A 24,213-nucleotide genomic window follows, 5' to 3' on the forward strand; every position below is an offset into this window, starting at 1 on the left:
CGCCGAGTTGCCGGAAGTGAGGGCTCTGTACTAAATCACGTGTCAGTTGGTAAGCCAGCGCGCTGGCAGCGAAACCACACCACTTGTCACTGATATATATACAGCACCGCCCATTGCTGTGGCCAGCATCGTGCGGTCTTATTGCCGTATTGAATAGCATCATGTCCGTCACAATCTCTACCGGCAACGTGCTCCACCTGCACGGCGCTCGCTCAGTCGACCCTGCATCAGCGCTACGGCACCGGATAAGCCAGTGGAAGCAGCAGAAGCAGCATGGCGCTTCCAGCCCAGCCGAGAGACTCATAATCCCGCCGAATCCCGCGGAACCTTTGTTTGTATCTGCAGCAGCACCCGCGAAGAAGAAGACCGAAGTCACAGGTACGTATGTTCGTTCATACGAGCATTGGCATGTTAGCTAAATCCCGTTTACAGTCAAGATCTTCTTCTCGCCAGTCCGAACAGCCGTTGCCAGCAGGACGAACGCGCTACAGCACGCGCTCACACAAATACGCCAATCAATTCCCCTCAGCGCACCTATTGCATATCTCATTCTCTCGTTCCCTGAAATCACTCTAGTTGACAATGACGAAGACGACGACGAAGAGACAACTACCGAAGTGGCCAGCGCTCTCGGTGAGATCTTCGAGATATGGACGATTGCGTGCAAAATGGCCTCAACGTTCAATATCCAGAGCCTAGGGGTATCCGACTTTTCGGCATCGCGTCTTGGCGCTCTGATCAAGTTCTGCAAATCATCCAGTTTCGCGTCACCGGTCGTAAACCAGATTAACATCCAAGACTGCTGTGTGCTGCCGCCGAGCTTTGTCAGACTAGCGGCTGAAAATGGCGTCAAGTTGTCCGCGCACAATGACGTACTTGATGTCCTGCCTGAAGAGGAAGCAGCTGCGATCGTCGCTCGGACTGCTCCTGCCGGCGATATTGAGGGCAAGCAGCCGCCGTCAAATTGGGAGTGGTTCATGAAGACTACAACCGTTCTCGCTGACCGGGGTATTGTCTACGCCTTGGGCTGGTCGGCGGAATTTGCTCCAGTACAGTATAGCTAGGGTCAAGTACCACTAACGTTTAGTGTACGGGAGATCTCCATCATACACATAGATCTGCGTCATAGACAACAATAGTTCATATGACAGGTGCTATCCAACCATGCTGCGCTTCCTGCCGCGTAACCGTACAGCCTCGAGTTTGTTCATGATCTCCTTGACCTTAAACACTGCGGTTCGCTTGCCTCGTCCAAACCCGGTCGTGTATCCATCAAGTAGCCAGCCCACGTACTCTTCACTGTGCAAGGGGTGTGTACTCAGAAACGCGCGCTCGAGGACGTACAAGTCCACGGCCTTGTCTTCTGACAGTCCAGATTGCGACGCCAAGCCAAAGTCGATGATTACTGGGTCCAAGAACTCCTCCTGCGAGGATTTCTTTGGCTGTAGTAGTAAATTTGACGTCGTGAGATCGCCATGCACGATGTCGAGGAAATGTAGCCTCGCGATCTCATTTCCTACAGAGAGCAGCACTGGTTTCAAAATCTTCAACCGCTTCAGTGCCGCTGCCTCCTGGTCACCATTAACCAAGGCGTCAATCTCCGCTTCGCGATCCCAGATCCATTGCTTCAAACTCGATCCGTTGATATTCTCCATCCAGATCAACCCCTGACGAGGATCAACAGCGATGAACGACGGCACGCGCACGCCTGCAAGGAAAAGCTTATAAAGTATCCGCGACTCAGAAAGAGTACGATGGCGGGTTAATTGTGCGTCAAGAACTGCGTGACGGTATGGCTTCGGCGGTCTGTACTTTAGTATATAGCCTGTACTGTTGTCCGCAGAAGTATTCGAGGTCACAGTGCTGCCGATAAGTGATGTTGGGATAAACGGATGCACCGCGGAAAAGTACACCTGCGCCTCCGCGCCTTGCGATATGATCTTGAGATCAAGCGCATCGGAAATTGCCCGCGGCAGTGTAGGCACGCCAGTCGTCATGGTTTTGTCGGATGGATGCGGGGTGGAGTTCTGTTCCGGAAGGTCATGAAGTTCGAAGAGTTTACCGCCGCAGCCGGGTAAAGTGCGTCAGAGGTCGGAAAAGCCGGCGGAGATTCGCGCAGTTATGATGCAACTTCTGAAGCAATTCTGCGATACCACAGAAAATGCGCCGTACTTGCGATCCCCGGCATCCGCGATAACTAGAAGTGCAGTCATATTCTCCGTAACCGCCCGCGGAAATACCAAGACTTCTTAGATACCCTCTCGTATATATCCCTCTGCCCCGTTCGCCGGTCGCGTGCATCCCTTGCCGACGCCTTCACGCTCTACTCCCATATCCCTCCGTTAGCGCGGGTCGTTCTACTAGCAATGACGCGAGGTCAAATTCCCTCGTCAGCAGAGGCCGCGGGCGCTCTCTCGACTGAACTGGACAACGAGCCCCTTATTACTACGGCAGCGCCGTCAGGTTCCAAGCTCCGACAATTCACGCGTGAAATCGGTCTGCAAGCGCTGATCGACGCGCCGAGCGATGTGCGCATTCTATGTTTCCAGCGTGTCATCCGCATGCTAGCGTATGGACAGGCGACCCTGATTCTCACGCTCTACTTCTCGGCTCTGGGTTTTTCTGACGAGCTAATTGGGTTCTTCATGACGGCTACGTTGTTTGGCGATGTGGGCATTTCGTTCATATTGACCATGTTTGCGGATGCCTTGGGCCGACGACGGGTGCTCATCATTGGATGTGCGCTCATGTGCTTCTCCGGTATCGTGTTTGCCATATCCGATAACTTCTGGATCCTCCTTGTCGCCGCCATTGCCGGTGTTATTTCTCCAAGGTAAATCGCGCATGGTACTCCTCCAGTCTCAGATGCCCTTACTAAACTTCTCAATAGCGGCAATGAAGTGGGACCGTTCCGAGCGGTGGAGGAGTCAACTCTCGCACACCTCGTTCCGCCAGAGTCTCGCTCCGACATCTACTCGTGGTATGCACTCCTCGGTCGGCTTGGAGCTGCCGTCGGAACTGTCTCGTGTGGTACGCTAGTTCAAGCACTCCAACAGAAAGCAGGCTGGTCGAATGTCCGCTCATATCGTTTTATCTATATTTTCTACTCCACAATCGCTGTTATTAAGCTATACACGTCTTACCACCTTTCAGATGCGTGCGAGTTAGATTCGTTCTTGCAGCGAAATAAGAAGTGGAAGATGAAGGCGAATGACAGTAATGACGACGATGAAACGGCAGAAGATGCGTTGCTGCTTGAGAGCACGGAGGAGCTGGAGGAGGATCTACGCGACGAAGTTGTCGCCGAAGAGGGCGGTTCATCGGCTGTGACAAGAGAGAGCAAGTGGCGTAGATTCTTGCCGCAAATCTCCGCGCGTTCGCGCAAGACCTTACTGATTCTGATTCCGCTGTTTTCCATGGATGCATTTGGACAGGGCCTTGTGAACAATTCATGGCTGACGTACTACTTTTCCGAGAAATTTGGCATTCACGAGGCGTCGCTTGGTGGCATGTTTTTTATAGGCAACTTCTTCGCCTCTCTTGGTGCTTTAATTGCTGCCTCGACTGCAAAGAGACTTGGAATCGTGCAGACGATGGTCGCCACGCATGTTCCGTCATCGATCATTCTCGGTCTCATCCCCATCACCAACAGCTTCCCGGTCGCAATCTTCCTCTTCGCAATCCGCTCCGGTACAAACATGATGGACACTGCGCCACGACAGGTGTTCATATCTTCGATCGTCCTTAAAGAAGAGCGTACAAGTGTGATGGGTCTCGCGAACGTGTTTAGAACGTTGTCGCAGTCGATCGGCCCGTCGATCACCGGTGCGTTCGCGCAGCGCGGGAAGATGTGGATCAGTTTTGAGATCGCGATGACAGTGAAAGTATTGTATGATGTTGGCATTTTGGGTTTTTTTTTGAAGGAAAAACTAGACAGATCATGATAAGTTTGGAGCGCACGTATAGATTGGGTCTCTTGGACGGAGATATTAGAGGTCGTGACGGGTTTACGCATAGCTCTTAAGACAGACCTGCACTCACGAAAGACATGAGATAATCGAGCATCTGATAATAATATAGACGTGGCAGTTTGTCTGACCCTTGTGGGATGATGATGACGAGAATCTGATAAAGTGCACGTCACCGGCGATGCGGCGCTAGGGACTGGCGTCACGATCTGATTATCGGCTTCCCCGGACAAGGTCCCTGCAGCTTAATTCCTTCTAGTCTGCTCTTCCGTCCCAGCTGCTTGAGTTTCGGACCTTCTGATGATAGAAACCTGCTTGTAGATATATGTGCAGGGTTATGCTGCAGACCAGAAGGATTAAGAACGGTGACGGTGGCCCGGAAACGTACTTTGTCGATGCCCGCCAAGGCCATACGGAACACGTTAGATTTACCACTTCAGCAAACTCAGTGCCTGGCGGGTACCCTCCGCCACGCTTCCTAGATACAGCGACAGCGCTCAAAGAACGCCAGCATGTAGAAAAATCAGTTCAAAGAATAGCTTGCCATTCCGTAAAGTGCGATAAGCACGTACAGTCCGCGGACCTGGCCTCGGCGGTGAATGTACACGCGCGCGGCCCGTTTGCACTTTTTGCAGGTAGCACGCGTACTACACTGTGTAGTCCGGGCCTAGGCTTTCGGCCTCTCATTCGAATTGCCATATTCCCTCCCTCCTCCTCCCCCAGCTCTTAACCACTCTCTACTCGTCGCGACCAAGCGGGATATAAAGAAGATTTCATATCGCAACATCCGAACCTGACCCGACGCCCGGCGAATATAAAACGCTCACGATGTCGGCCAAACCGCCAACGACGACGAAAGACCAGCTTCCACTAGACCAGGAGGCAGCCACGATGCTCGCAGATCGGGGAGGTGCCACGCTTTCGACATCATCGAGGGCAGGTCCACGGTACGATCCCGGCGGACGCATCAGTCTCAACGCCGACGATAGCGACGACGATGATAGCGGAAATGAGACCTGTGACCCTGCGATGCGTCCGACGCTCGCGACACGGCTACGGGCTGCGATCGTGCGGTTCTTCCATGAGATCGGATTCCTGAACATGGTGAAGGCGCCGTTCGACGTGCGTATCCTGCTTGTACAGCACTTTTCTCGTGTATTTGCGTTCGGCACGTCCACACTGATCATGACGCTGTATTTCAACGCGCTGGGTTTCCCCAAGACTGTCACCGGCTTACTGGAGACTGGCGCCTTGATGGGTGATCTCGTCATTTCGTTCGTGCTATCTATGTTTGCAGATACCGTCGGTCGGCGCAGGATTATCAGACTCTCTTGCTTGCTCATGTGCGCATCCGGTGTCGTTTTCGCGCTCTCGGATAACGTATACGTCCTGCTCGTGACCTGTATTCTCGGTATAGTATCGCCAAGGTAAGATCAGGCCTGCCCGTGCCTTTCCATTCAAGAACTGACAAGTCTACAGTGGTAGCGAAGTTGGACCATTCCGTGCCATTGAGGAGTCAACGATTGCGCATCTTACTCCAGTCAGCTCGCGCGCAGACGTTTACTCGTGGTACGCGCTCATCGGCCGCTTCGGCATGGCGCTCGGCACTATGTTCTGTGGCACACTAGTGCAAGCGTTGCAGGAGAAGTACGAGTGGTCCAACATTCGGGCTTACAAGTTTGCCTTTATCTTTTACGCGCTCATGGCGTTCATTATGTTTATCGGCTCATTCATGTTGTCGGACGAGTGCGAGCTCGAGCTTGTGCGCCAGCGAAAGATACGGAACCAGGAGAGAGAGGCTGAGAGCGTTGAGAACAGTATCACGGAGCGACAGGAGGAGAGTAACGAGTCCGTGGAGTTATTGGTCGACAACACCGAGGAGCCGGAAGAGCTTTCGCGGCGTGCCGACGACCTTGAGAATGAGCAGCCGAAGAAGCGGAGGGGTATTCGGGAATATCTACCGAAGCTGACTGTCGACGCGCTCAAGACCCTCGCCATTCTTGTACCACTGATCTTCCTCGACTCGTTTGGCGGCGGTCTCGCAGGCAACGGCTGGATCGCGTTTTACTTCAAGGACAGATTCGGCGTCAAGGAAGGCACTCTCGGTCGCATGTTTTTCTTTGCAAATCTCATCGCGATGGGCTCTGCTCTCGTGTCTGCCGCCATTGCGCGTCACATTGGTCTCGTGCAGACCATGCTTGTCGCGCACGTGCCGTCCTCGATCGCGCTGGGCCTTATTCCCTCAGCCGCGACGTTTGGTCTTGGTCGCGTGCTATTCTTCATCCGTGCGGGCACGCACATGATGGACCAGGCGCCTCGGCAGGCGTTCATTTCGTCTATCGTGTCCAAGGACGAACGTACAAACATCATGGCGATCGTCAGCGTCGTCCGCACGCTTTCGAACTCCGCTGGTCCGACCATCACGGGCACGTTTGCCGGACAGGGACGTATTTGGATCAGTTTCGTGCTCGCAATGTCGGTGAAGTTGATGTACGATTTCGGTGTCATGTCGTTCTTCTTACGACGAGGAGTGGTGCGAGCGCGGTCGTAATTTGACTGATGTGGTTTTTCTTTGGAATGGTGTGAGGGATTGCTGGGATTTTGCGATGGTAGATGGTTGGCTGGCCGGCATACGAGTAAAGTGTTCTGCCTGAGTGGTAGTTGTATGCTCACGGAGTTGGTGGTTTGGTCACTCTCTTCATGATAAAACGGGTTGCGATGTGATATATATGCTTACCTAATTGAATCTTCTATGCAGAGAAACAGATCATCCAGGCCTTCCCAGAAAATCTTCGGGAACATGGAACTTGATAGCGAGATTCTTGGCAAACTCCAAGTCGCAGTCCGAATGGTCCCCATGCCGTCCCGCGGCATCGCCAACAAATATAGAGGCTTCCTTCACAAACTCTAGCTCCTTGCCTTCATACCTACTGTCTTCTTTCATGACCTTCTCGAGAAGTGACCACATCCCGACATCTGGCTTGCGGTACATGTCCTTCTCTATCGACGCGAATATATAGCATGGAATATTCAGATCCGCAGTGATATTCTCGAGCTTTGTCTTCCACTGTTGTAATCGTACTGGCTCAGTCTTCGTCTTGATAGATTTCTTAGTAGTAAGCTGAATTCCGTTTTGATTTGAGAAAATGGCAAACACGTGTTCCACGTTGGGGTCATTGTCGTAGTCACGCTGTCGTAGCTTGCTGGTCGAAGGCAGCGTCATGCTCGCTTGTATCCTTCTAATCATATGCTCTCGCGGTCGCAAGTATTCCCAGTCGTTTTCGTCCTTTGGGAAGGGGGAGTGCGATTTAGTGTCGATGAGCGTACCGTCGAGATCGAATGCGGATACTACGACGCGGACGACTTCTGTGCGCTTTCGCTTGGTTGAAGGGCTTTCGTCTTCGATAGCCGGCTTGGTAGGAACAATTTGACCCCATGGTGACGTTCGCTGAGTTTGTTCAAGCACGACCTTTGGCTTGCGAAATGCGCCGACGAGAACACGGTTGTCGTGGATGTGCCATGACAGCTCGGCTTGTTCCGTCTTGCACATTTTGCTAACTCGTGGTTGTCGCACGCGGCGGGAAGCACCGATGATAGAAGTTGAATTTGTGGACATGCGAATAGTCTGCTCTGTGACATATTCCCCTTGTGTTGTACTGTTAGTAAGGCGAATGCCTTGGACCTGGATTATATAACGGACCTTCTCTAGGGGGCGGTTGTCTTCGGAAAGCCACGATTTTAAAACGCTAAGACGCGTCTTAAAAGTCTCTATGACAGTTGTCTAATGTTGCATCTGCCTAATAGTTGTCAAGTTCTATTGACCAGATTGACAATGGGGCGACAGTAGGAGGACTGAGGCTTGAAGTTAAGCGCTATTCGCAGACCACCCTGAGATCGGAATATCGATCTTCCGAACCTCCAGACCTTACCGCACGCCACAGCGCAGCGCACTCTTCCTCTCCCAAGAGTGCGGCCTACAACGCTGTGCCACACCAGACCAGGTCTGATCACCTCCATGTCACGTTATGCGTACGTGAATGCGCCCTATTCAGTCTGCGCGGACTGTTCGCGCTCCAAATAACTGCTGCGATGACGGCGAGTCGCCCGCCTGTTCGTGTTTACTCCCAACCGCGAACGCCTGCCCCAAACTTGGTGGCCAACGCGCTTCCGCCTGCCGTAACCGTACCAAGTTGTTCACGGCTGTACGATTGCTCGTTCGCCTAGTTCACGATAGGACTCGACCGTGTCGAATAAGCACGTCACAACTGAACAGAAAGTATAGCAATGCCATCGTACGGTCGTCCGCCACTATTAAACTCGCTATCGACGAGCTCGTCCAACATTGCCAGCCAGGGCGCGGCAGGCGCTGTCCCTGCAGCGCCGGCGCATTATAATGACCTGCTACTTCCGATCCGAGTTCCTTCATCTGTTTCATTAAATCTGAAGCCTGATTTAACTGGAACAAGCCATTGTGGCGGTAGTACTAGTGACATCACGAGCAACAGGTTTCCCGAGGAGACGGCGACGCCGGAGTCAACCGCCGAGTTACTAGAGACATTGCTTTCCCTGCCAAATTCGGTAGGTTTGGGAGAATTTTTAAGTTGAATTTGGAGTACATTTGCTGACACCATTTGTTCTTCGAACAGACTCCGCCCCGCGAATTCACACACCACATCACTCGCCTACGGTCCGTTGTCCCCTCCATCCACAGCGCACAGCAAAAATACCTGCAATCTCTCTCCCGAATTCTTCGCCTCATCCTTGTTGTGCACGACAAACCTGCAGCAAAGGAAGAGCTTGTCAGGTTCATGATGACCGAGTCCGGAGTCGCGTCGTGGGCAACCTCGCTAAAACGAGTCATTGACGGCTGCGACGTGTCTTCTCTCCCGGTGCCGTATGACGGAGTCAGTAGGCCAGCTAGTCAGGCCAGTTGGATTGAGATCACAAAGGAAGACATCGCGGATGCGAAATAATGATTTTACCGCCGATATGACGTAATTTTGCAGCGCATTGTATAAAGTGTATAGACCTTCGGCAGCTTGATATCACATCTAATGACTTAACGAAGTCCGCTTGGCAAGCATACATGCCCTAATGCTCTAATGAACCACATTGTTTGCATCCGCATGTTATCAACACTCTAGATTAGACATCGCAAAAACGAATTTCATTTTTCATATTTGAGGCAACAATGCACTATATGTCTAAGTACTTCTCTACTCGTCATCCGCCAAATCGTCGTCCCCTTCCTCGAACGTCTCTCTTGGGACCTCGTACAGTCTGATGACAGGCTTGTTAGGATCCTTCATGATCACATACTTGCCCTCGTCAAGCTGCAAGCACATGTCGATGATCGATCTGACGATACCCCATCCGTTCGCGATGCTGAAGTTCATCTGGTTCGCAAAGTCACGCGGTTTGTAGCCAACAACGCCCAGAATAACGTGGTGAACATTATCCTTGGGATTCGCACGCGACACGAAACCGAGCTTCATTTGGTCGGCACCTGCAAGAACGCTCTGCACGGTCCACCGCGCGAGCTTGCACGAGTTATTCCGCATTTCTGTAGCAACGACGGCACCACGCTGCGACGCAAATTTGGAACGCCAATCCAGAGCACCGCCAGCGCCAGGAGCACGAGAATCGAACTCATTCAACGCTTTGATTGTGATAAGCTGGTCCTCGCCCCCGTTGGGGTTCTTGATAGCACCGTCTACCTCCGTCCGCACAATCAAGTTCAGCTGCAGGCCGTCATCGGCAGCGCCAGCAGTACCAGACAGATCGAACTTTCTGTACCGGTAACCACGCGAGCCGAGAGGCTCGCTGCCCTCCTCGGGGTTGTGGAATGGGTTGGGGTGAGCAAACTCGTGCTTCTCGCTCGACTCCATAACAGCCTGCGCAGCGAAGTTCTGGTTGATGAAGGTGGCCTCGAACGCCAAGGTGGACGGCGTGTTGATCGAGTCTTTGCTGTTGCCCTCAGGTGCGTCGATAGGCGAATCAATCGCGTTCTCATTAACGGTAACGAAATCAAGCGGACCATTGTCGCGCTTGTCGAAAAACAACTTGTCGCCCTCTCGAATAACAACAATATCCCATGGGTACACGGATCGCGGGGAGCACATCAGCATACTCAAAATAGAGTCGGTAGCGTACACAGTGGCTTCGTTGGTCTGCGCAAGCTGCTGGATCACAGGATCGTCGGTCGTCGTAGGGTTGTACGAAAGGGTATCGATGACTTGCAGCTTTCGCTCGCTGATGCCGCCGGGTCTGTCAAACGATTTGTCGTAGTAGTATGTGAACCCGCAGGTGTCAACGTCGACGCCGTCCTTGATGTCAAACGTAAGCTTAGATAGACGGTTGAAGTCAATCTCCTCCAGCATCTTCCAGTCAGGCGACACCGTAACCGATGCATCACGAGTTCGCTGAGGTTTGTCGTAATCTTTCCAGCCAAACCTCCGGCCACTGGTCGCCCTGCCACCACGCTGTCCGGCGCCGTTGCGATCTTGACCAGCACTGGCACCACCATAACCTCCCCGACCACTATTAAAACGCTGCGCACCGCCACGCTGATATCCACCGCGAGCACCACCACGGCCCTGAGGACCACCGCGAACACCACGTTGCATACCGCCGCGCTGACCACTTTGTCCTTGGCCGCCGGCGCCTCCAGGACCGAACGAGCGCGGCTTGGGGGCGGAACGGCTGCTGTCCACGACAGAGAAACTTCCCTCATCCTCGGCAGTCTGGAATTGGAAACTAGACACAGTGCTGGCGCCATAAGCCTGGTATGGATCTGAACACTACAGTTAGCAGACTTGCGTCACAAAACTAATTCACGTGGACACGTACCCTTGTGCCGACCGTAGTTCTGTCGTCCACCACGCTGATCCCGTCCGTCACGCGATGAATCTTGCGTCCAGTCCGCTGCCTTGCCGAGCTTGTCGTTCTTGGAGAAAGGCGTGTATGGCGCGCCATCGAACGGAATAGCGCCGCCAAAGCTCGTGTCGGTTGCCGTCGGGCCCCAGGGCGCACCAATCGTGGGCAGCGCCGGCAGAACAAATGGCGTATCGGCACCTTCCATATTCACAATTTTTTCAGGGAAAAAATCTGAATCGAATTAAGAACCAGGAAGGTCGCTGGTATAAAGCGTGCAGGTGCTTTCAACTGTCGTCGGTCTCTGACGCGAAAGAATTTTTGTTCTTTGACGTGTAATAGGGTTTCAATCGCGGGTATTGTTCTCTGCCGATTCCTCTTGCTCGCAGTTCCCTCCAACTTCTGCAGCTCAGACGAGGCTCTTTGCAACAGATATGCTGAGCATTAGATCGACAAGATACTGCGATTTATTAGGAATGAAATATGGAATGTGCTTTTGTAGGCTTGTTCGGAACAGTCATCAACTGTCACGATGTGTAACTTGACCATTCTTGGGATTTGAACGCATCACACCTCAACCATGACACAACTTGGAGCGGCTACAGCCTGCCAATGTAATATATATGAAGTCACTGCTGGACAGAGTTGCAGCGAACACTAATGACTGAAACGAAATCAGCCTTGCTGGCTAGCGTGATTACGCTGAAGACTGAAGACTCGAGAGTCAGATCTTTGTTGACCGCAGTCGACTGAGCCGTGGCTGCAACCGCACCGTTAGAAAGTTGGTCTTACGAATTGGCTGACAGGCATCACGTGCAGGTGTTTTCGATGACTACTTGTACTTCGTAGAAGAGCTCCTCTGGACGGAAAATAGATGGATGAGCGCAGATCGAGAAATTCTCGCTGGCTAAATTGTGTGATACGAAACCTCAGTAAGATTCGTTTTGCAGTGCTCTATCAGTTGTACAACTGTAAATGCCGCTGGAACGCGTAGCTATCACTCGCGCGTACTACTCTGATAGCCGGAAAGCCTGACAGCCCTGACACTAACCGTCGTGATCATCCGGCGCCGATATGCGCGCATGTCTAGGCCAGCGGCGCATCCACTTCGCATGACGCGTCGTACTTTGGCGCTGTTACTTCAGCAGTAGTAAGCAAGTCAGTTCAGATTTCAGCTCCACTGTAGTCACATCTTCGCCTAGCGGTTGGAAGCCTCCGTCGATCTATATCTGCAGCGAGAACGAGACGTTGCTTAATTGAGTTCAAGGGGCGGTCACGCACGGACTCATTATCCGATCCTCTGTGCCCAGGAGGCAGTCCAAAGCTTTACGGAAGTATGCAATAATAACGTGGGTGCAAGAGCACCTACCCTAGGCTTGGCAGCAAAGGTGCCGAAAGCTCGGGAGCTCAGCCTAAACCCCAGCTTGACTCCGCGACAACGACGCAGGGTTGGTTCACAGACCACGACAGCCTCACTCGAGGCGACTGATACCCCTCGCATGAGTCCTACACAGGCACAATTTGAGGCTCAAATTGTAGATTGATGGGAGGAATCCGCTATTATCTGTCGATTGGTAGTTAGGTGTTCTCAGCTTCTGTACGTCACTTTCGAATGCCTACTCGGTCTGGCCAGATATTTCGGGCAACAAGCGAATGGATTCCGTCAGCATATTTGTGATTTGGTCTCTACCGCGTAGGTCTACATTTTGTGGCGTCTTCGGGACTGCTCTAGTTCCATCTTCATCGCCCCGTACTCCCCAGAAGGCAGCGCACATATCCGTTATCGTGCGGCATCGCATCTGTCACTCTTACTGCTCTGTCTCTGACTTTGTCTTTCTGAGCTAGTCTTAGCGGCGCTGACACTCCCTTCAGGCGGGTATAGCCATGTGGCTTTCTTAGTCTGAAGTTGATATGACTCTAGGAGCTCGGAATATAAATACCCCGGTGTCACCCATCTGCGCTGTTGCAGGTTCGAGCGCCTCTTGCTGTCTCGTGGTGGGTTTATTGCAATAATGGACAAGCAGGAGTACAAGACTGCTAGTGTCGAAGTTAGCGAGGGGAGCGTGCCCGTTACGAACGGGGAAACCAAGCCGCTTGGTTTCTGGGCCAAGGTGAACAACTTCATTCTACTTGAGTCTGCCGACGAGTCGCGATACAGTAACCATGGTATGTTGCGCGTCTGATGGCGTTTGAGCTTGATCTAACGAGATTAGATCTTGATCCGGTCCCGTTCGAAGAGCAAGGATGGAAAATGCGCAACTGTAAGCCGTCTTCACTTGATGTTGTACGATCATGGCTAACCAACGGATCAGACGCTGTGTTCTGGATTTCCGATAACCTGTCCGTCTCTGGCTTCAGATCTGCCGCATCCGTGATGGAACTCGGCCTATCCTGGCAGCTTTCCGTGCTCTGCCTTGTTCTCGCCAATCTTGTCATAGGCGTCGTTATCACAATTAACGGCATCAACGGCACGCACTATCACATCCCGTTCTCGATCCAGAGTCGCGCATCCTTTGGATATTACATGTCGTACGTCGTGATCTTGATGCGCTGCATCGTCGGTATCTTTTGGTACGGCATTCAGGCATACACCGGCGCAGAGTGCGTTCAGAGCATGCTCTACGCAATCTGGCCATCTTTCCGGAACGTACCAAATCGTTTGCCCGAAAACGCCAACATCACTACTCAATTCATGACTGCTTATATCATTTACTTCGTCACATGTTTACCATGTCACTACGTTGGTGTTCACAAGATGAAGTGGCTATTCTTGATTAAGGCTATTGCAACTCCTATCGCGTCGTTTGGCATCATGGGATGGATTGTTCATCAGGTTGGCTTCACAGGCTACTCCTATGACTTGGGTCTGAAAGGTTCAAGCCTTGCGTGGACCTTCGTGGGTGCGCTAAACTCCAATATGGGTAGCGGCAGTACATTGATGGTCAACGCTCCAGATTACGCTCGATATGCTCGACGAGAGAGAGATACCTACATTACTGCGATTATGATTCCCTTGACAGCAACCGTCATCACAATTATTGGTGTGGTTGCCGCTTCGGGATCTGCAGTGCTATATGGATCTATTCTTTGGGATCCTCTAGAGATCATCGATCACTGGACATCTGCTGGCGGTCGTGCTGCAGCATTCTTCTGTGCACTGGCTTTCTATTTGTCCCAGCTTGGGCTAAATATCGCTGCTAACTCGCTTGCATCTGCTAACGACATGAACTGTATCTTTCCTCGGTACATCAATATCCGCCGTGGACAGTTCATCGCCGCTGTGCTCGGTGCATGGGCGTTGACTCCTTGGAATATTCTGACTAGTGCTACTGCATTTCTGAACTTCATGGGAGGATACTCTATCTGGCTGGGTCCGATCTGCGGCATCCTTGTCGCGGACTACTTCTTTGTACACAAGCGCAAATACGATACGTACGAATTGTACAACTTCGACGGCATCTACAAGTACAAATATGGTTGCAATTGGCGTGCGTTCGTTTCGTTCACTATTGCTTGGGTTCCTCTACTGCCAGGTTTCATTCCTGTTGTGACTGGCAATGATAACACCATTGTCGGCATGACTCACCTTTACAAAGTGGGTTTTTACTATTGCTTCTTGGGGTCGATCTTGACGTACACTGTAATTTGCCATTTCTGGCCCGCGAAGGAGACTTACATCAACGAGCCCGTATACGCTGAGGAAACAATGTCGCTCGATGGCATGGATGACACACCAATCGAGGTCGTTGAGCCAGCAATGCTGGAGAAATAGAGCACGTTGGTTTGTTACATTATGTGCTTTGTTGTGGAAATACAGGCCGACAACATCCCGACTTGCTTATATAGAAAGGTGCTTTCTCGTGGCTACGATGCGGACTAGAAAATCTTATGTTGGCCATTCAGCTATCTTCCCGACCGGGCTGACTTCCTATCCGGGCGCACATTTACGCGCGCGCTTGGCACTGCCAGGCCAAGACGAAACTCTTGCCTGATGGGAGCTTCGTCGACCAATAAACTTGGAATAGCACCCCTGCGTGCAAAATTGCTCAATTATATAGCTGGGCGCACAAAATAAGTAGCGTAACGAAAGGTAAAACAAGTTCCTAGAGCAAGTTCCAACTTGTCTGCTCAGGCCGTTTGAATTTTCTGGATCTTTTAACAGAAAACCCACATTACGGCGCAGGGAGTGCACAGGTTCTTACGGCTGCTTAATGCCTTGCGGCGCTCATGCGATCAAGGTGTGCGGAACGGTAGAGTTTGTTCCAGATAAGCCAGCTGCCGTCTGCGGGGCAAATGCGAACGGCGTTCTCCGTCTCCGAGGAGCTTGACCGAAGAAGGACAAGCTCCGCCGGACAAATATGCCATTCTGGCTAAGTCAGAGGAGATAGCGTGTCTATTCAGCTATCGAGACTCTGAGAACCTAGGCCCTGAGGTGGTACTTCTCAAATTCTTATTGATCTCGTTCGCGATCCGTCGCTCTGCTCCTTTGCAGGCCGCGATGGACGGCACAGAATAGTTCTCAACATCGGCCATAATCCCAGATTTCGGCTGAGCCGTGTCTCATGATATCTGCTGAAGTGGCGGATTTATACCTCACTTTTCCTGAAACTGAGAAGAAAATTATGGGTCAATTGGCCAGCACAGAGTGGCGCCCTATCACGCCTGTTGTTCTCTGGCCCTTGCTCGCACCGCACACGGCCATGATCTACAACTTCTACGTGGCTGAGCGGGGAGTACCCGACAATTGCAAGGCGCACGAGCCCGACTCCACGACGCAGTCGGACTGCAAGGTACTCCCCTCAGTCCCCTGGCGAGCAAGAGGCAAATTCTTAGGCGGTTGTGAGCTCGCGTCAGTTTCGCTTGTCTCGTCTGCTGGAGGCTGAAGTCTATCTCGAGAGTCAGATGGTCAGCTTCGCGAGTCGGCGAGAACCTATCTCGCTGCTCCTGTGACAGCACCGCCGCCACCTGCAAGTCGTAGTCACTTCTAATCATGTCCGGTGTGGTCTGGTCGTACTCATGTTAAGATGCAACGGTTTCAGCCTGCAGGGTTTCTTCCGTTTAGCTCGCTTTTTAGAGTCTCATAGTTCAGGCGCATGGTGAGTATACGGCGACGCACGGAGCCACAGTTTGTTGCGCTACGACGACGACGGCGCCGCCGCAGCCGGCTACAGTCACTGCCGCTATCTCGGGGCTGCCGCCCAGCTCCGAGCCACTCCCCATTCACGCTCTAAGACTCTGCTTCTCCTGTCGCATAGAGTTCTCGACTAATCTTCAATACAGTTTTTGAGCGGGATAAATCTCGCGGTCAGTCTAAATTCGCCTCTGTCCTGTGGGATCAGTTCTGCATCCGCAATAACCACGCATGACTAGGATAAAAATATATCAACGTTCTGTATTTGCTCCGAAAGACGCCCGACTCATCGCCTTGCATTCTTGGCCTTTTCATATCTCTCTCTGCAGGTTCTGTCCTCTCCTGCTCCGATCCTGTATACTTTTACCCAGGCCGTTGATTTTTTGGCGAAGCCGAGCATGATGACTCGAACGCGTGTATCCACAATCTGTCGACTTAACACGGTACTTTGAACGCCACACTGCTGATGTATACCACACGATTGGGGGCTGTTTCACGAGCATCGAATGGCTGGCTTTATCGATGTACCGTTCTTGGCATCATACTCCGCAGCTTGGTGGATGCCACTGTTATCTGTCTGTAGAAAAGTTTACATATATCTACCTGCTGCACCTGTCATACTCTCTGGTTAACTCAAGTCTCCTTTGCTAACATCGCGGTGCCGTTCGTCTCTTGTGGACCCCTTCAGATCAGCATGTCGGACCTGAAAGACTCATACGAAGTCCGGAGTGGTGAGCTCAGCGACGAGTCCCCTAAGACTACGAAGCCTCTTGGTTTCTGGGGAAAGGTGAACAAGTTCTGTGTGCTCGACTCTGCTTCCGAGGGACGTTATAGTAACCATGGTATATTTACATGTGTATGACACGCAATTGCGTTTACAAGGCTAATGGTTTTCAGACCTTGATCCTGTGCCCTACGAAGAGCAGGGATGGAAGATGCACAACTGTATGTGTTCAGTAGTTTACTTGATGATACCATTCTAACTCGATCCAGATGCCGTCTTTTGGATTTCGGATCATCTGTCTGTCTCCGGGTTCCGATCTGCCGCATCAGTGATGGAAGTCGGCCTGTCCTGGCAGCTCGCCTTGCTCAACATCGCTCTCGCAAACATCGTTCAGGGCGTTATTATCACAATTAACGGCATCACCGGTGCGAACTATCACATTCCGTTTTCCATTCAGAGTCGAGCGTCGTTTGGATACTATTTGTCGTATGTCATGATCCTGATGCGTTGCATCGTTGGCATCTTCTGGTACGGCATCCAGGCATGGACTGGCGCAGAGTGTGTCCAGAGTATGATCTACGCCATCTGGCCCTCGTTTCACAACGTGACGAACCGTCTTCCTGAAAGCGCAAACATCACGACTCAATTCATGACTGCTTACGTTATCTACTTTATCACATGCCTCCCCCTTCACTATGTCGGCGTGCACAAGATGAAGTGGCTTTTCATTGTAAAATCTATCACGACGCCCATCGTCTGCTTTGCGCTTCTCGGCTGGACGGTGCACCAGGTCGGTTTCAACAGCTTCTCATACGGCAGCACCCTCAAGGGTTCAGAGCTCGCGTGGACCTTTCTCGGCGCCATGAACTCCAACATCGGTAGCGGCAGCACACTCATGGTCAACGCGCCAGATTACTCGCGCTACGCGCGTCGGGAGCGGGATACCTACATCACTGCAATCATGGTCCCGTTTACATCCACTATCATCACCATCATCGGTGTGATTGTCGCCGCCGGTACAAAGATCATCTACGGCTCGATTCTCTGGGACCCGCTTGAGTTGATCGACAACTGGACCTCGCATGGCGGCCGTGCCGCTGCGTTCTTCATTGCGTTCAGTTTCTACCTCTCCCAGCTCGGCCTCAACATCGCTGCGAACTCGCTCGCGTCCGCAAACGACCTCAACTGCTTGTTCCCCAAATATATCAATATCCGCCGCGGTCAGTACATCTCCGCCGTGCTCGGCGCGTGGGCGCTCACGCCGTGGAACATTCTCACCAGCGCAACTTCGTTCCTGAACTTCATGGGTGGATATTCAATCTGGCTCGGGCCCATCTGCGGTATCCTTGTTGCGGACTACTTCTTCGTGCACAAGCGCAAGTACGATACTTACGAGCTGTACAATTTTGACGGCATGTACAAGTACAAGTACGGCTGCAATTGGCGCGCCCTAGCGGCCTTCACTATTGGCTGGGTGCCTTTGCTCCCTGGCTTCATCCCCGTTGTGAGCGGGAACACCACGGTCATTGTTGGAATGACGCATCTCTACAAGGTCGGCTTCTACTATGCTTTCGGCTCAGGCATGCTCACGTACACCATCATGTGCAAGCTCTGGCCCGCAAAGGAGACGTACCTGCCGGAGCCCGTGTACGCGGAAGAGACGATGCTTTTGGAGGGGATGGAGAATGTGCCTGTTCAAATTGTGTCGGAGGCGATGCTCGAGAAGTAGAACTTGTGCGTACCTAATTGATATAATTTTCTGTTTTTTTTTTTTTTTGGTTGGCGTATGTGGTAGCAATGGAGCCAATCTTCTTGTTTACAGCGCATGGACCTAGGAGATAATCATCCCCTATTTGCAAATAATAGCGTCGCTGCCGGCCTGCGTCGTTCACAAGTCTCCCACTCGTTCGTTTATAACGACCTGCGCTGTCTTGTTAACACCTCACTGTCTTCTCAAGGATAAAGATGCATAATTACTCCTATTCCACATTTCATTCTCTTCCTATTCCGATCCTGCAAACAATATAAAAAGTAACCAAATGATTCAAGAACGCCCACTCCGGTACCAATCTCTATACCTTGTTTCAACACGCGCAACCAACCTCCCCCCCTTCCTTCGGAACTTTCAAAAAAAACAGAAATTTAAGCGCCATAATAAATGAATGAATTGGCAAGCCAATGACAATGACGCCCCCTCTTCCATAGAATTTTAAGGATATGAAACGCAGAAAAATAACAACCCGCCGATGTCTGCAAGGCAACAAAAACTGACAAAGAAGGTGTACTTTTCTAGTAGTCTTTAATCTTGAAGAAAATATGCGAATATAATCTAACTCATTTCAACGAGGATGACGAGACTTTTCGGGATGAAAGCGGCGACGGTGGCGTCTGACTGCGATCGGATATGCCAGTCCACGTCCTCGTGGTGCCAAGTTGAGGCAGCAGCGGCGGCTTCAACTTGGTCGGCTCGGAGTCATCGTCCGTGGCGTCGTTATCAATATCCGGAAGTGCGTTGTAGACCGACGTAGTCAATGGAGATGAGGGGATCGATGTATGAATCATGCCCCTGCCTGGCGACGCATTGCGGAACAGACTAGAGCTGCTGGCCGACGATCCGCTTGATGACGGTGAGCTTGGTCGCTTTACGTGGCCAGTGATAGCAATGGATGATCCCAGAGAGCTGACAGATGAGTTCCGTGGCTTGATAGGCGACGGCTCAATCAACCCGGAAGGCTGTATTGGAATCGGCGCCTTCATCTGCTCCAGGTGCTCTGACTTCAGCCGCTGTATAACATCCTTGTTTGCCTTCTCCAAAACATTCAAGTTCTTGAATGAAAACGTCCCAAAGTCGTCCACAGCGGCTGGCTCACTTAATCGTCTGGCACGTCGACCGCGAAAGTGCTGCGGTATGTGTAGGGGAAGCTTACCGGACCTGAAACTCGTGTGCAGTGACGATGTGCTGTTAACACTGCCACTTGAATCACGGCCACCGCTTGAGTCGCTTCCTGAATCGTTTCCGAGCGAGCTGTGATGCGAAAGTTTTCCTCGACTTTCGTCGGAAGAATTCGTCTCCTCGCCAGAGTTCTTTCTCAGTTTTGCCTCCAGACCATCGCCTTCCTCCTCAGGAAATGTCTGCAACGACGCACCGCGATCATCAAAGTACATGGTATCCTCGTCGTCGATAGTGCTAGGAACAAATGGCCCCGGAGCGATTGCCACAGTCTCCCAATTCACGTCGACGAAAAATGGGTGTTCCTTCACTTCTGCAGAGCCTCCAGATCCTAATCGTTTGGCTGGGTCAGTGCAGATCAGTCGATTGATCAAATCTACAGCATTGAGCGACACCGAGTTCTCCTCTTGATCCGGCCAGTTGATCTTGCGCGCGAGAATATTTTGAAAGACTTCGTTGGGAGTAGCGGCATGAAAAGGAGGATAGCCATAGAGAAACTCGAAAACAACGCAGCCTAACGACCACCAATCGCACATTTCGTCTTGTCCTGTTCCCATAATGGTCTCCGGCGCGAGATAATCAGGCGTGCCAACGAACTTGTTGGCATCCTTCGCCGGATCGAATAAAACCAAATTATGTGGCTGCATCTGCGACGGTAAAGGCGGTGGCGGCATTGACGGTCGGTGCACAACAGATGGCGCAGAGCTGTGCTGACTAGCATCATGATGCAGATTTGCGTCGCTAGAGTCCATACTGTCGGTACTTTGTGTGTCATCCTCTCGCTCTTTGTAATGAGACAGATGACCATCGTGATGCAGAGAAAATGTGCCAAGCATAGACTGAATAGACTCACTCTTCGCTGCAACAGATGATTGCGATAAACTTTTAGTCAAACCCTCGGTCAAAGCACTCTTGTTCAGTGAAAAATAACCCGGTACGGCTGATAATCCTACTGAAGAATCCGGAAGCATCCATGGCGTAGAATTAGGAGATACTCCTAGAGCAGGGTTACTCTCGACGTATAGCGGCGTATCTCCAGCTCCCGACTGAGAAGAAAACGAAAATTGTCGGTTATTTGATGGCCCTGGAAAGATGTCCGGCGAATTTACGAAATTTGCGTGTCCAGCTTGTCGACCAATTAGACCCATACGAGAAAGACCGAAATCAGTTAATTTTAGGTGTCCATCTTTGTCAATCAAGAAGTTATCCGGCTTCAGATCACTATAAAAGATTAGCACAAATCCCCAAAATTGGATAATTAGCAGTCAACTTACCGATGGACAATGCCCTGCTCGTGTAAATTCTCAATGCCCAATACGATTTCGGCAATATACTTCTGAACCCACTCCTCTGGCAGAGTTCCGAGATTCTTCAAGAGAGATGCACAATCACCACCATTCAAGTACTCCATGACCAAGTACAAGTAGTCTTTGCTCTTGAAAGTGAAGAAAAGTTTTGCGACGAAGGAACTCTCGGCCTGCGCCATCATGATTGCTCGCTCGGCTTTGACATTTGTGACCTGATTTTTGGCAACCATATCTGCTTTCTTCAAAACTTTGATCGCAAAATACTCGCCAGTGTTCTTCTTCTTAGTCAGAAACACGCTACCGAAGGCGCCTCGTGAAATGGGTTTAATAACTTCGAAATCACGAATGCTTGGCTGCGCTGGACGGATCGCAGGAGTCACTGAGGAAAGTAGAGGAGATAATGGTATCTTCGTAAAATCTGATGTTGTTGAAGATTGCCGCCGCTGATTCCGTGAATGATCATACGAATCGATTGGAAACAGAAGCGGAGAAGTGAGAGGAGTGAAGCTGGAGCCATTACCTATGCTGTCGTTATGGCCACTCTCTTGCATTGCGCTGCCTGTCTTCAGCTTTTGTGTGCTGAGAGGCGATTTTGAAAAGCTCAGAGATGGCGACTTTTGGCGATGAGGAGATCCGAATAGAAAGCTTGCGCTGCTCTTCCGAAGCATCTGCCGAGTCAAATCTGGATCACTAACAGGAGACCCGTCGGACTTTTCCCGCAAATAGACAAAAGAAGAACGGCTGCTGTCGCTATCTCCGCCTTCCTCGTCTATTAGCGTATTCTTCCGCGATTTGTGTCTGAGAAGCGGTCCGAACGACTTTGGCGTATTGTTCTCGGTTGGCGACGATCCAGATGCCACAGAGTGAGAACCGGCTAAACTCGGAGAGTCGCATTCGTCCTGATAATCCCCTTGAGTATACGATGAGAAAAATCCGAGTTCCTCGCTGTCAGAGAGAGGTCCGGTGTCGTCGTCCAGATCGCCGTCCTGCGGCCCATCTAGAGCATTTTGCTGAGCGATGACATCGGCCACAGTCTCCTCAATTGCTTCTTGCACGACTGCGCTCAACTCTCGCTGGATTTTCTCTGCGTATGTAATCGTGTTGCTGAGACGGAGAATGGCGTTGATCTTGTTCTTTGCGATCTTTTCGGTGTCGTGGCACAGCGCTGCCATACCATCGCTATCAAATGAAGATGGTGACTGAAAAGACATTACCTTTTTTAGTCGCGATTCGGAGTCTGGGGAATTCACGCGAATCTGGAAGCCTCCATCGCCAAGTAGCGCAGGATCAGAGTCGCGAAGAGCCGGGGTCTTGATTTCAAGAGCCAGGTCGCACAGATCCATGAGCATCTCAACCGTACGGAACGGGGACCGATGTCCAGGTCGAGTCAAGTGCTTGAACTGAGACAGAGAGAACTTCGTAGAAGGGACTGACTTTTGCGGAGAAGAAGACGGCGAGATCAAGGGACTTCCACGGTAATCGACGCTAACATCACTAGTATCATGATCATCCAACTTCTTCAGCAGTTCCAGTAAGATAGAGCGTTGCTCGGTAAGCATATCCTGGCAGTTCTGGACTTCGTTCTCGGCCTTGTGCTCAACAAGACATAACTCCGAATGTCGTTCAAACCACCAGGGCTGTATCTGACGCTCACATATGCGGCACATGATAGGGTCCTGAGCTGGACAGTCGCGCAGATCGGTGACTCGCTGGAGGGAAAGCTTCGCGAGATAAGTGGCCAATACGTCAGCGCCAAACCCAAGAGAGTCGACAAGAGTCTGGGGCAGATCGATAACTGGTCGAACGAGCTCAACATAGGGCTTGAGAACCCACATGGAGTAGATGGGCTCGGCCGTGTTGCGATCGAAGATCATGATGCCCTGGCCCTCCATCTCTAGTGGCCGACTGCCGGAAGATGAAGGTGTGATGGGAAATGTCGAGGCAGTGGCGAGCGATTGGTGCGTCGCAGACGAGGGCGGGCTGGTGCCAACAAACACGCCATGCGCGGATGTGTTAGTAGTGACGACTGACAGAGCCGGTGAGGGTGTCGGCAGATGTCGAACCAGCGGACTGCTTGTTGATGAAGATGTAGAATTCGTAAACGATGTTAGAGGCGCTTCGACGGCTGGAAAGGCTTCATCTTGGGAGACGCATATGTGTGGAGAGGATGCAGAGGTCGAGGTACGGTCCGCATCAGAAAACGACTCTGAGTGAGACGACGCGTGCGAGAGTCTCTCTGACGGGATCTCATGGCGTAGAATGGTGAAGCGGACGCGATACGAGCTGTTGGTGTCGAGGATGGCGTCGGTAGCCTTTTGGAAGACGTCCTTGTCACCAATGAGGATGTCAGAAATTGACCGGCCCACCAGAGCATCAACGTCGACACTGCGGAGGAGGTGAGTTAGTGCTAGTTGCCGACCTGGGAAAGAGCATGCGGCACACCTACCCAATCACGGACATCCAAGACTTGCTACCCCAAACAACGTTGCAATTGAGATCGAGCTCGAGAATGACATTTGGAGCCCGTGTGCGCATCCAATGCGTATTTTCGTTTGCAGAGGCCGGGATGCTGTGTGTGCGAGATACGGGCCAGCCGCGACGCGGGCTGCCAGACGGGCTGTTTCCGGAAACACTGCCAGAAACAGCGCGCGCGATTTGACGGTCATGGACGCTGCGGGGACTCTGCAGATACGGCGGGACGGGCGAGATCGAGCGACTGCGACGGGTGTCTGTCTGCAATGCCAGTAGCTGCGGACTGCCTGGCCGGACGGCGGAATCAACGGGGCTCTGCTCCATTGGAGCGACGGCAGGAGCGAGGCGGCAACGTTGCGATCACAGAACACGCAGGCCCATTGCGGAGGGGAGTGGGCAGTGGAGTAGGAACAATCGCGCAAACCGCAGTGATCTGGACGCGGCGGAGGGCTGATCGCGAGCAGCAGGGGGTGGTCACGATATATATGACACAGGCGGAGCGGCCCACGGATTGTCGCGAGGGACGTGACGAGGCACGCGTGGAGACCAGTGCGGAGAGGTGTGCGTTGCCCGATGCGATGCTAACGCCTTTGCGCTTTGCGGCCCTGCGACGATATTTTCTGGGCCACTCCGCGGTGAGCTGCTCTTTATTTTTTAGACTTCCGCAGGGGCGCGTGTCTTGCGCGCTTTTGCGCGAGCGTGTGTGACCGACTGGCCGAGCTGGCATTTCTGGGCGCACGTTGTGACTGCTGTGTGACTGGCTTGTGATTCGCTTCTGAAACGACTGG

At 52.0% G+C, this 24,213-nt stretch overlaps 10 protein-coding genes across 10 annotated transcripts; 6 read left to right on the plus strand and 4 right to left on the minus strand.

The window, feature by feature from the left end:
• Positions 1-70: 70 nt before the first annotated feature.
• Positions 71-1,163, plus strand: V1518DRAFT_419903 (uncharacterized protein). Its single transcript, XM_066904875.1, has 2 exons — positions 71-378; positions 433-1,163. Exons 1-2 carry the CDS (start codon positions 162-164, stop codon positions 1,062-1,064), a joined length of 849 nt encoding a protein of 282 aa, XP_066758576.1. The 5' UTR covers positions 71-161; the 3' UTR covers positions 1,065-1,163.
• Positions 1,024-2,211, minus strand: V1518DRAFT_419904 (kinase-like domain-containing protein). Its single transcript, XM_066904876.1, has one exon. The coding sequence runs from the start codon at positions 1,995-1,997 to the stop codon at positions 1,155-1,157; it is 843 nt and encodes a 280-aa protein (XP_066758577.1). The 5' UTR covers positions 1,998-2,211; the 3' UTR covers positions 1,024-1,154.
• Positions 2,137-4,093, plus strand: V1518DRAFT_419905 (major facilitator superfamily domain-containing protein). Its single transcript, XM_066904877.1, has 2 exons — positions 2,137-2,833; positions 2,891-4,093. The coding sequence occupies exons 1-2, from the start codon at positions 2,367-2,369 to the stop codon at positions 3,942-3,944; spliced, it is 1,521 nt and encodes a 506-aa protein (XP_066758578.1). The 5' UTR covers positions 2,137-2,366; the 3' UTR covers positions 3,945-4,093.
• A 516-nt stretch (positions 4,094-4,609) lies between these two features.
• Positions 4,610-6,731, plus strand: V1518DRAFT_419906 (major facilitator superfamily domain-containing protein). Its single transcript, XM_066904878.1, has 2 exons — positions 4,610-5,395; positions 5,448-6,731. The coding sequence occupies exons 1-2, from the start codon at positions 4,797-4,799 to the stop codon at positions 6,517-6,519; spliced, it is 1,671 nt and encodes a 556-aa protein (XP_066758579.1). The 5' UTR covers positions 4,610-4,796; the 3' UTR covers positions 6,520-6,731.
• A 16-nt stretch (positions 6,732-6,747) lies between these two features.
• Positions 6,748-7,323, minus strand: V1518DRAFT_361128 (polynucleotide kinase 3 phosphatase; the record flags this gene model as incomplete). The annotated part of the gene is made up of 1 exon (XM_066901211.1): positions 6,748-7,323. A coding segment is annotated over one exon (576 nt), but the record flags the coding sequence as incomplete, so codon positions are not given.
• A 738-nt stretch (positions 7,324-8,061) lies between these two features.
• Positions 8,062-9,179, plus strand: V1518DRAFT_419912 (uncharacterized protein). Its single transcript, XM_066904879.1, has 2 exons — positions 8,062-8,546; positions 8,615-9,179. The coding sequence occupies exons 1-2, from the start codon at positions 8,253-8,255 to the stop codon at positions 8,939-8,941; spliced, it is 621 nt and encodes a 206-aa protein (XP_066758581.1). The 5' UTR covers positions 8,062-8,252; the 3' UTR covers positions 8,942-9,179.
• V1518DRAFT_419913 (eukaryotic translation initiation factor 3 subunit D) lies at positions 9,001-11,120 on the minus strand. The gene is made up of 2 exons (XM_066904880.1): positions 10,818-11,120; positions 9,001-10,761 (listed from the first exon to the last, which is right to left on the minus strand). The coding sequence occupies exons 1-2, from the start codon at positions 11,047-11,049 to the stop codon at positions 9,185-9,187; spliced, it is 1,809 nt and encodes a 602-aa protein (XP_066758582.1). The 5' UTR covers positions 11,050-11,120; the 3' UTR covers positions 9,001-9,184.
• Positions 11,121-12,853: 1,733 nt separating this feature from the next.
• On the plus strand, positions 12,854-14,613 carry V1518DRAFT_375731 (permease for cytosine/purines, uracil, thiamine, allantoin-domain-containing protein; the record flags this gene model as incomplete). Its single annotated transcript, XM_066901516.1, has 3 exons — positions 12,854-13,007; positions 13,055-13,102; positions 13,154-14,613. 3 exons carry the CDS (start codon positions 12,854-12,856, stop codon positions 14,611-14,613), a joined length of 1,662 nt encoding a protein of 553 aa, XP_066758583.1.
• Positions 14,614-16,842: 2,229 nt separating this feature from the next.
• V1518DRAFT_340346 (permease for cytosine/purines, uracil, thiamine, allantoin-domain-containing protein) lies at positions 16,843-18,841 on the plus strand. Its single transcript, XM_066901187.1, has 2 exons — positions 16,843-16,917; positions 16,966-18,841. The coding sequence occupies exons 1-2, from the start codon at positions 16,908-16,910 to the stop codon at positions 18,423-18,425; spliced, it is 1,470 nt and encodes a 489-aa protein (XP_066758584.1). The 5' UTR covers positions 16,843-16,907; the 3' UTR covers positions 18,426-18,841.
• V1518DRAFT_452928 (uncharacterized protein) lies at positions 18,728-23,749 on the minus strand (the record flags this gene model as incomplete). Its single annotated transcript, XM_066906526.1, has 3 exons — positions 18,728-20,867; positions 20,921-23,338; positions 23,400-23,749. The coding sequence occupies 3 exons, from the start codon at positions 23,747-23,749 to the stop codon at positions 19,031-19,033; spliced, it is 4,605 nt and encodes a 1,534-aa protein (XP_066758585.1). The 3' UTR covers positions 18,728-19,030.
• Positions 23,750-24,213: the final 464 nt, after the last annotated feature.

The sequence above is a fragment of the Limtongia smithiae genome (genome assembly GCF_038497785.1).
Source record: "Limtongia smithiae strain NRRL Y-17922 unplaced genomic scaffold V1518scaffold_9, whole genome shotgun sequence".
In the NCBI taxonomy this organism is placed as follows: Eukaryota; Fungi; Ascomycota; class Lipomycetes; order Lipomycetales; family Lipomycetaceae; genus Limtongia; species Limtongia smithiae.

What these genes read in the sequence shown, in the direction of transcription:
- V1518DRAFT_419906 (XM_066904878.1), top strand. Translation starts at nt 4,797, where the DNA reads ATGTCGGCCAAACCGCCAACGACGACGAAAGACCAGCTTCCACTAGAC. An exon ending in CTCGGTATAGTATCGCCAAG is followed by an intron (nt 5,396 to 5,447) that starts GTAAGATCAGGC and finishes ACAAGTCTACAG; the next exon opens with TGGTAGCGAAGTTGGACCAT.
- V1518DRAFT_419903 (XM_066904875.1), top strand. Translation starts at nt 162, where the DNA reads ATGTCCGTCACAATCTCTACCGGCAACGTGCTCCACCTGCACGGCGCT. An exon ending in GAAGAAGACCGAAGTCACAG is followed by an intron (nt 379 to 432) that starts GTACGTATGTTC and finishes TCCCGTTTACAG; the next exon opens with TCAAGATCTTCTTCTCGCCA.
- V1518DRAFT_419905 (XM_066904877.1), top strand. Translation starts at nt 2,367, where the DNA reads ATGACGCGAGGTCAAATTCCCTCGTCAGCAGAGGCCGCGGGCGCTCTC. An exon ending in GCCGGTGTTATTTCTCCAAG is followed by an intron (nt 2,834 to 2,890) that starts GTAAATCGCGCA and finishes ACTTCTCAATAG; the next exon opens with CGGCAATGAAGTGGGACCGT.
- V1518DRAFT_419904 (XM_066904876.1), bottom strand. Translation starts at nt 1,997, where the DNA reads ATGACGACTGGCGTGCCTACACTGCCGCGGGCAATTTCCGATGCGCTT.
- V1518DRAFT_419912 (XM_066904879.1), top strand. Translation starts at nt 8,253, where the DNA reads ATGCCATCGTACGGTCGTCCGCCACTATTAAACTCGCTATCGACGAGC. An exon ending in TGCTTTCCCTGCCAAATTCG is followed by an intron (nt 8,547 to 8,614) that starts GTAGGTTTGGGA and finishes TTCTTCGAACAG; the next exon opens with ACTCCGCCCCGCGAATTCAC.
- V1518DRAFT_419913 (XM_066904880.1), bottom strand. Translation starts at nt 11,049, where the DNA reads ATGGAAGGTGCCGATACGCCATTTGTTCTGCCGGCGCTGCCCACGATT. An exon ending in GAACTACGGTCGGCACAAGG is followed by an intron (nt 10,762 to 10,817) that starts GTACGTGTCCAC and finishes TGTAGTGTTCAG; the next exon opens with ATCCATACCAGGCTTATGGC.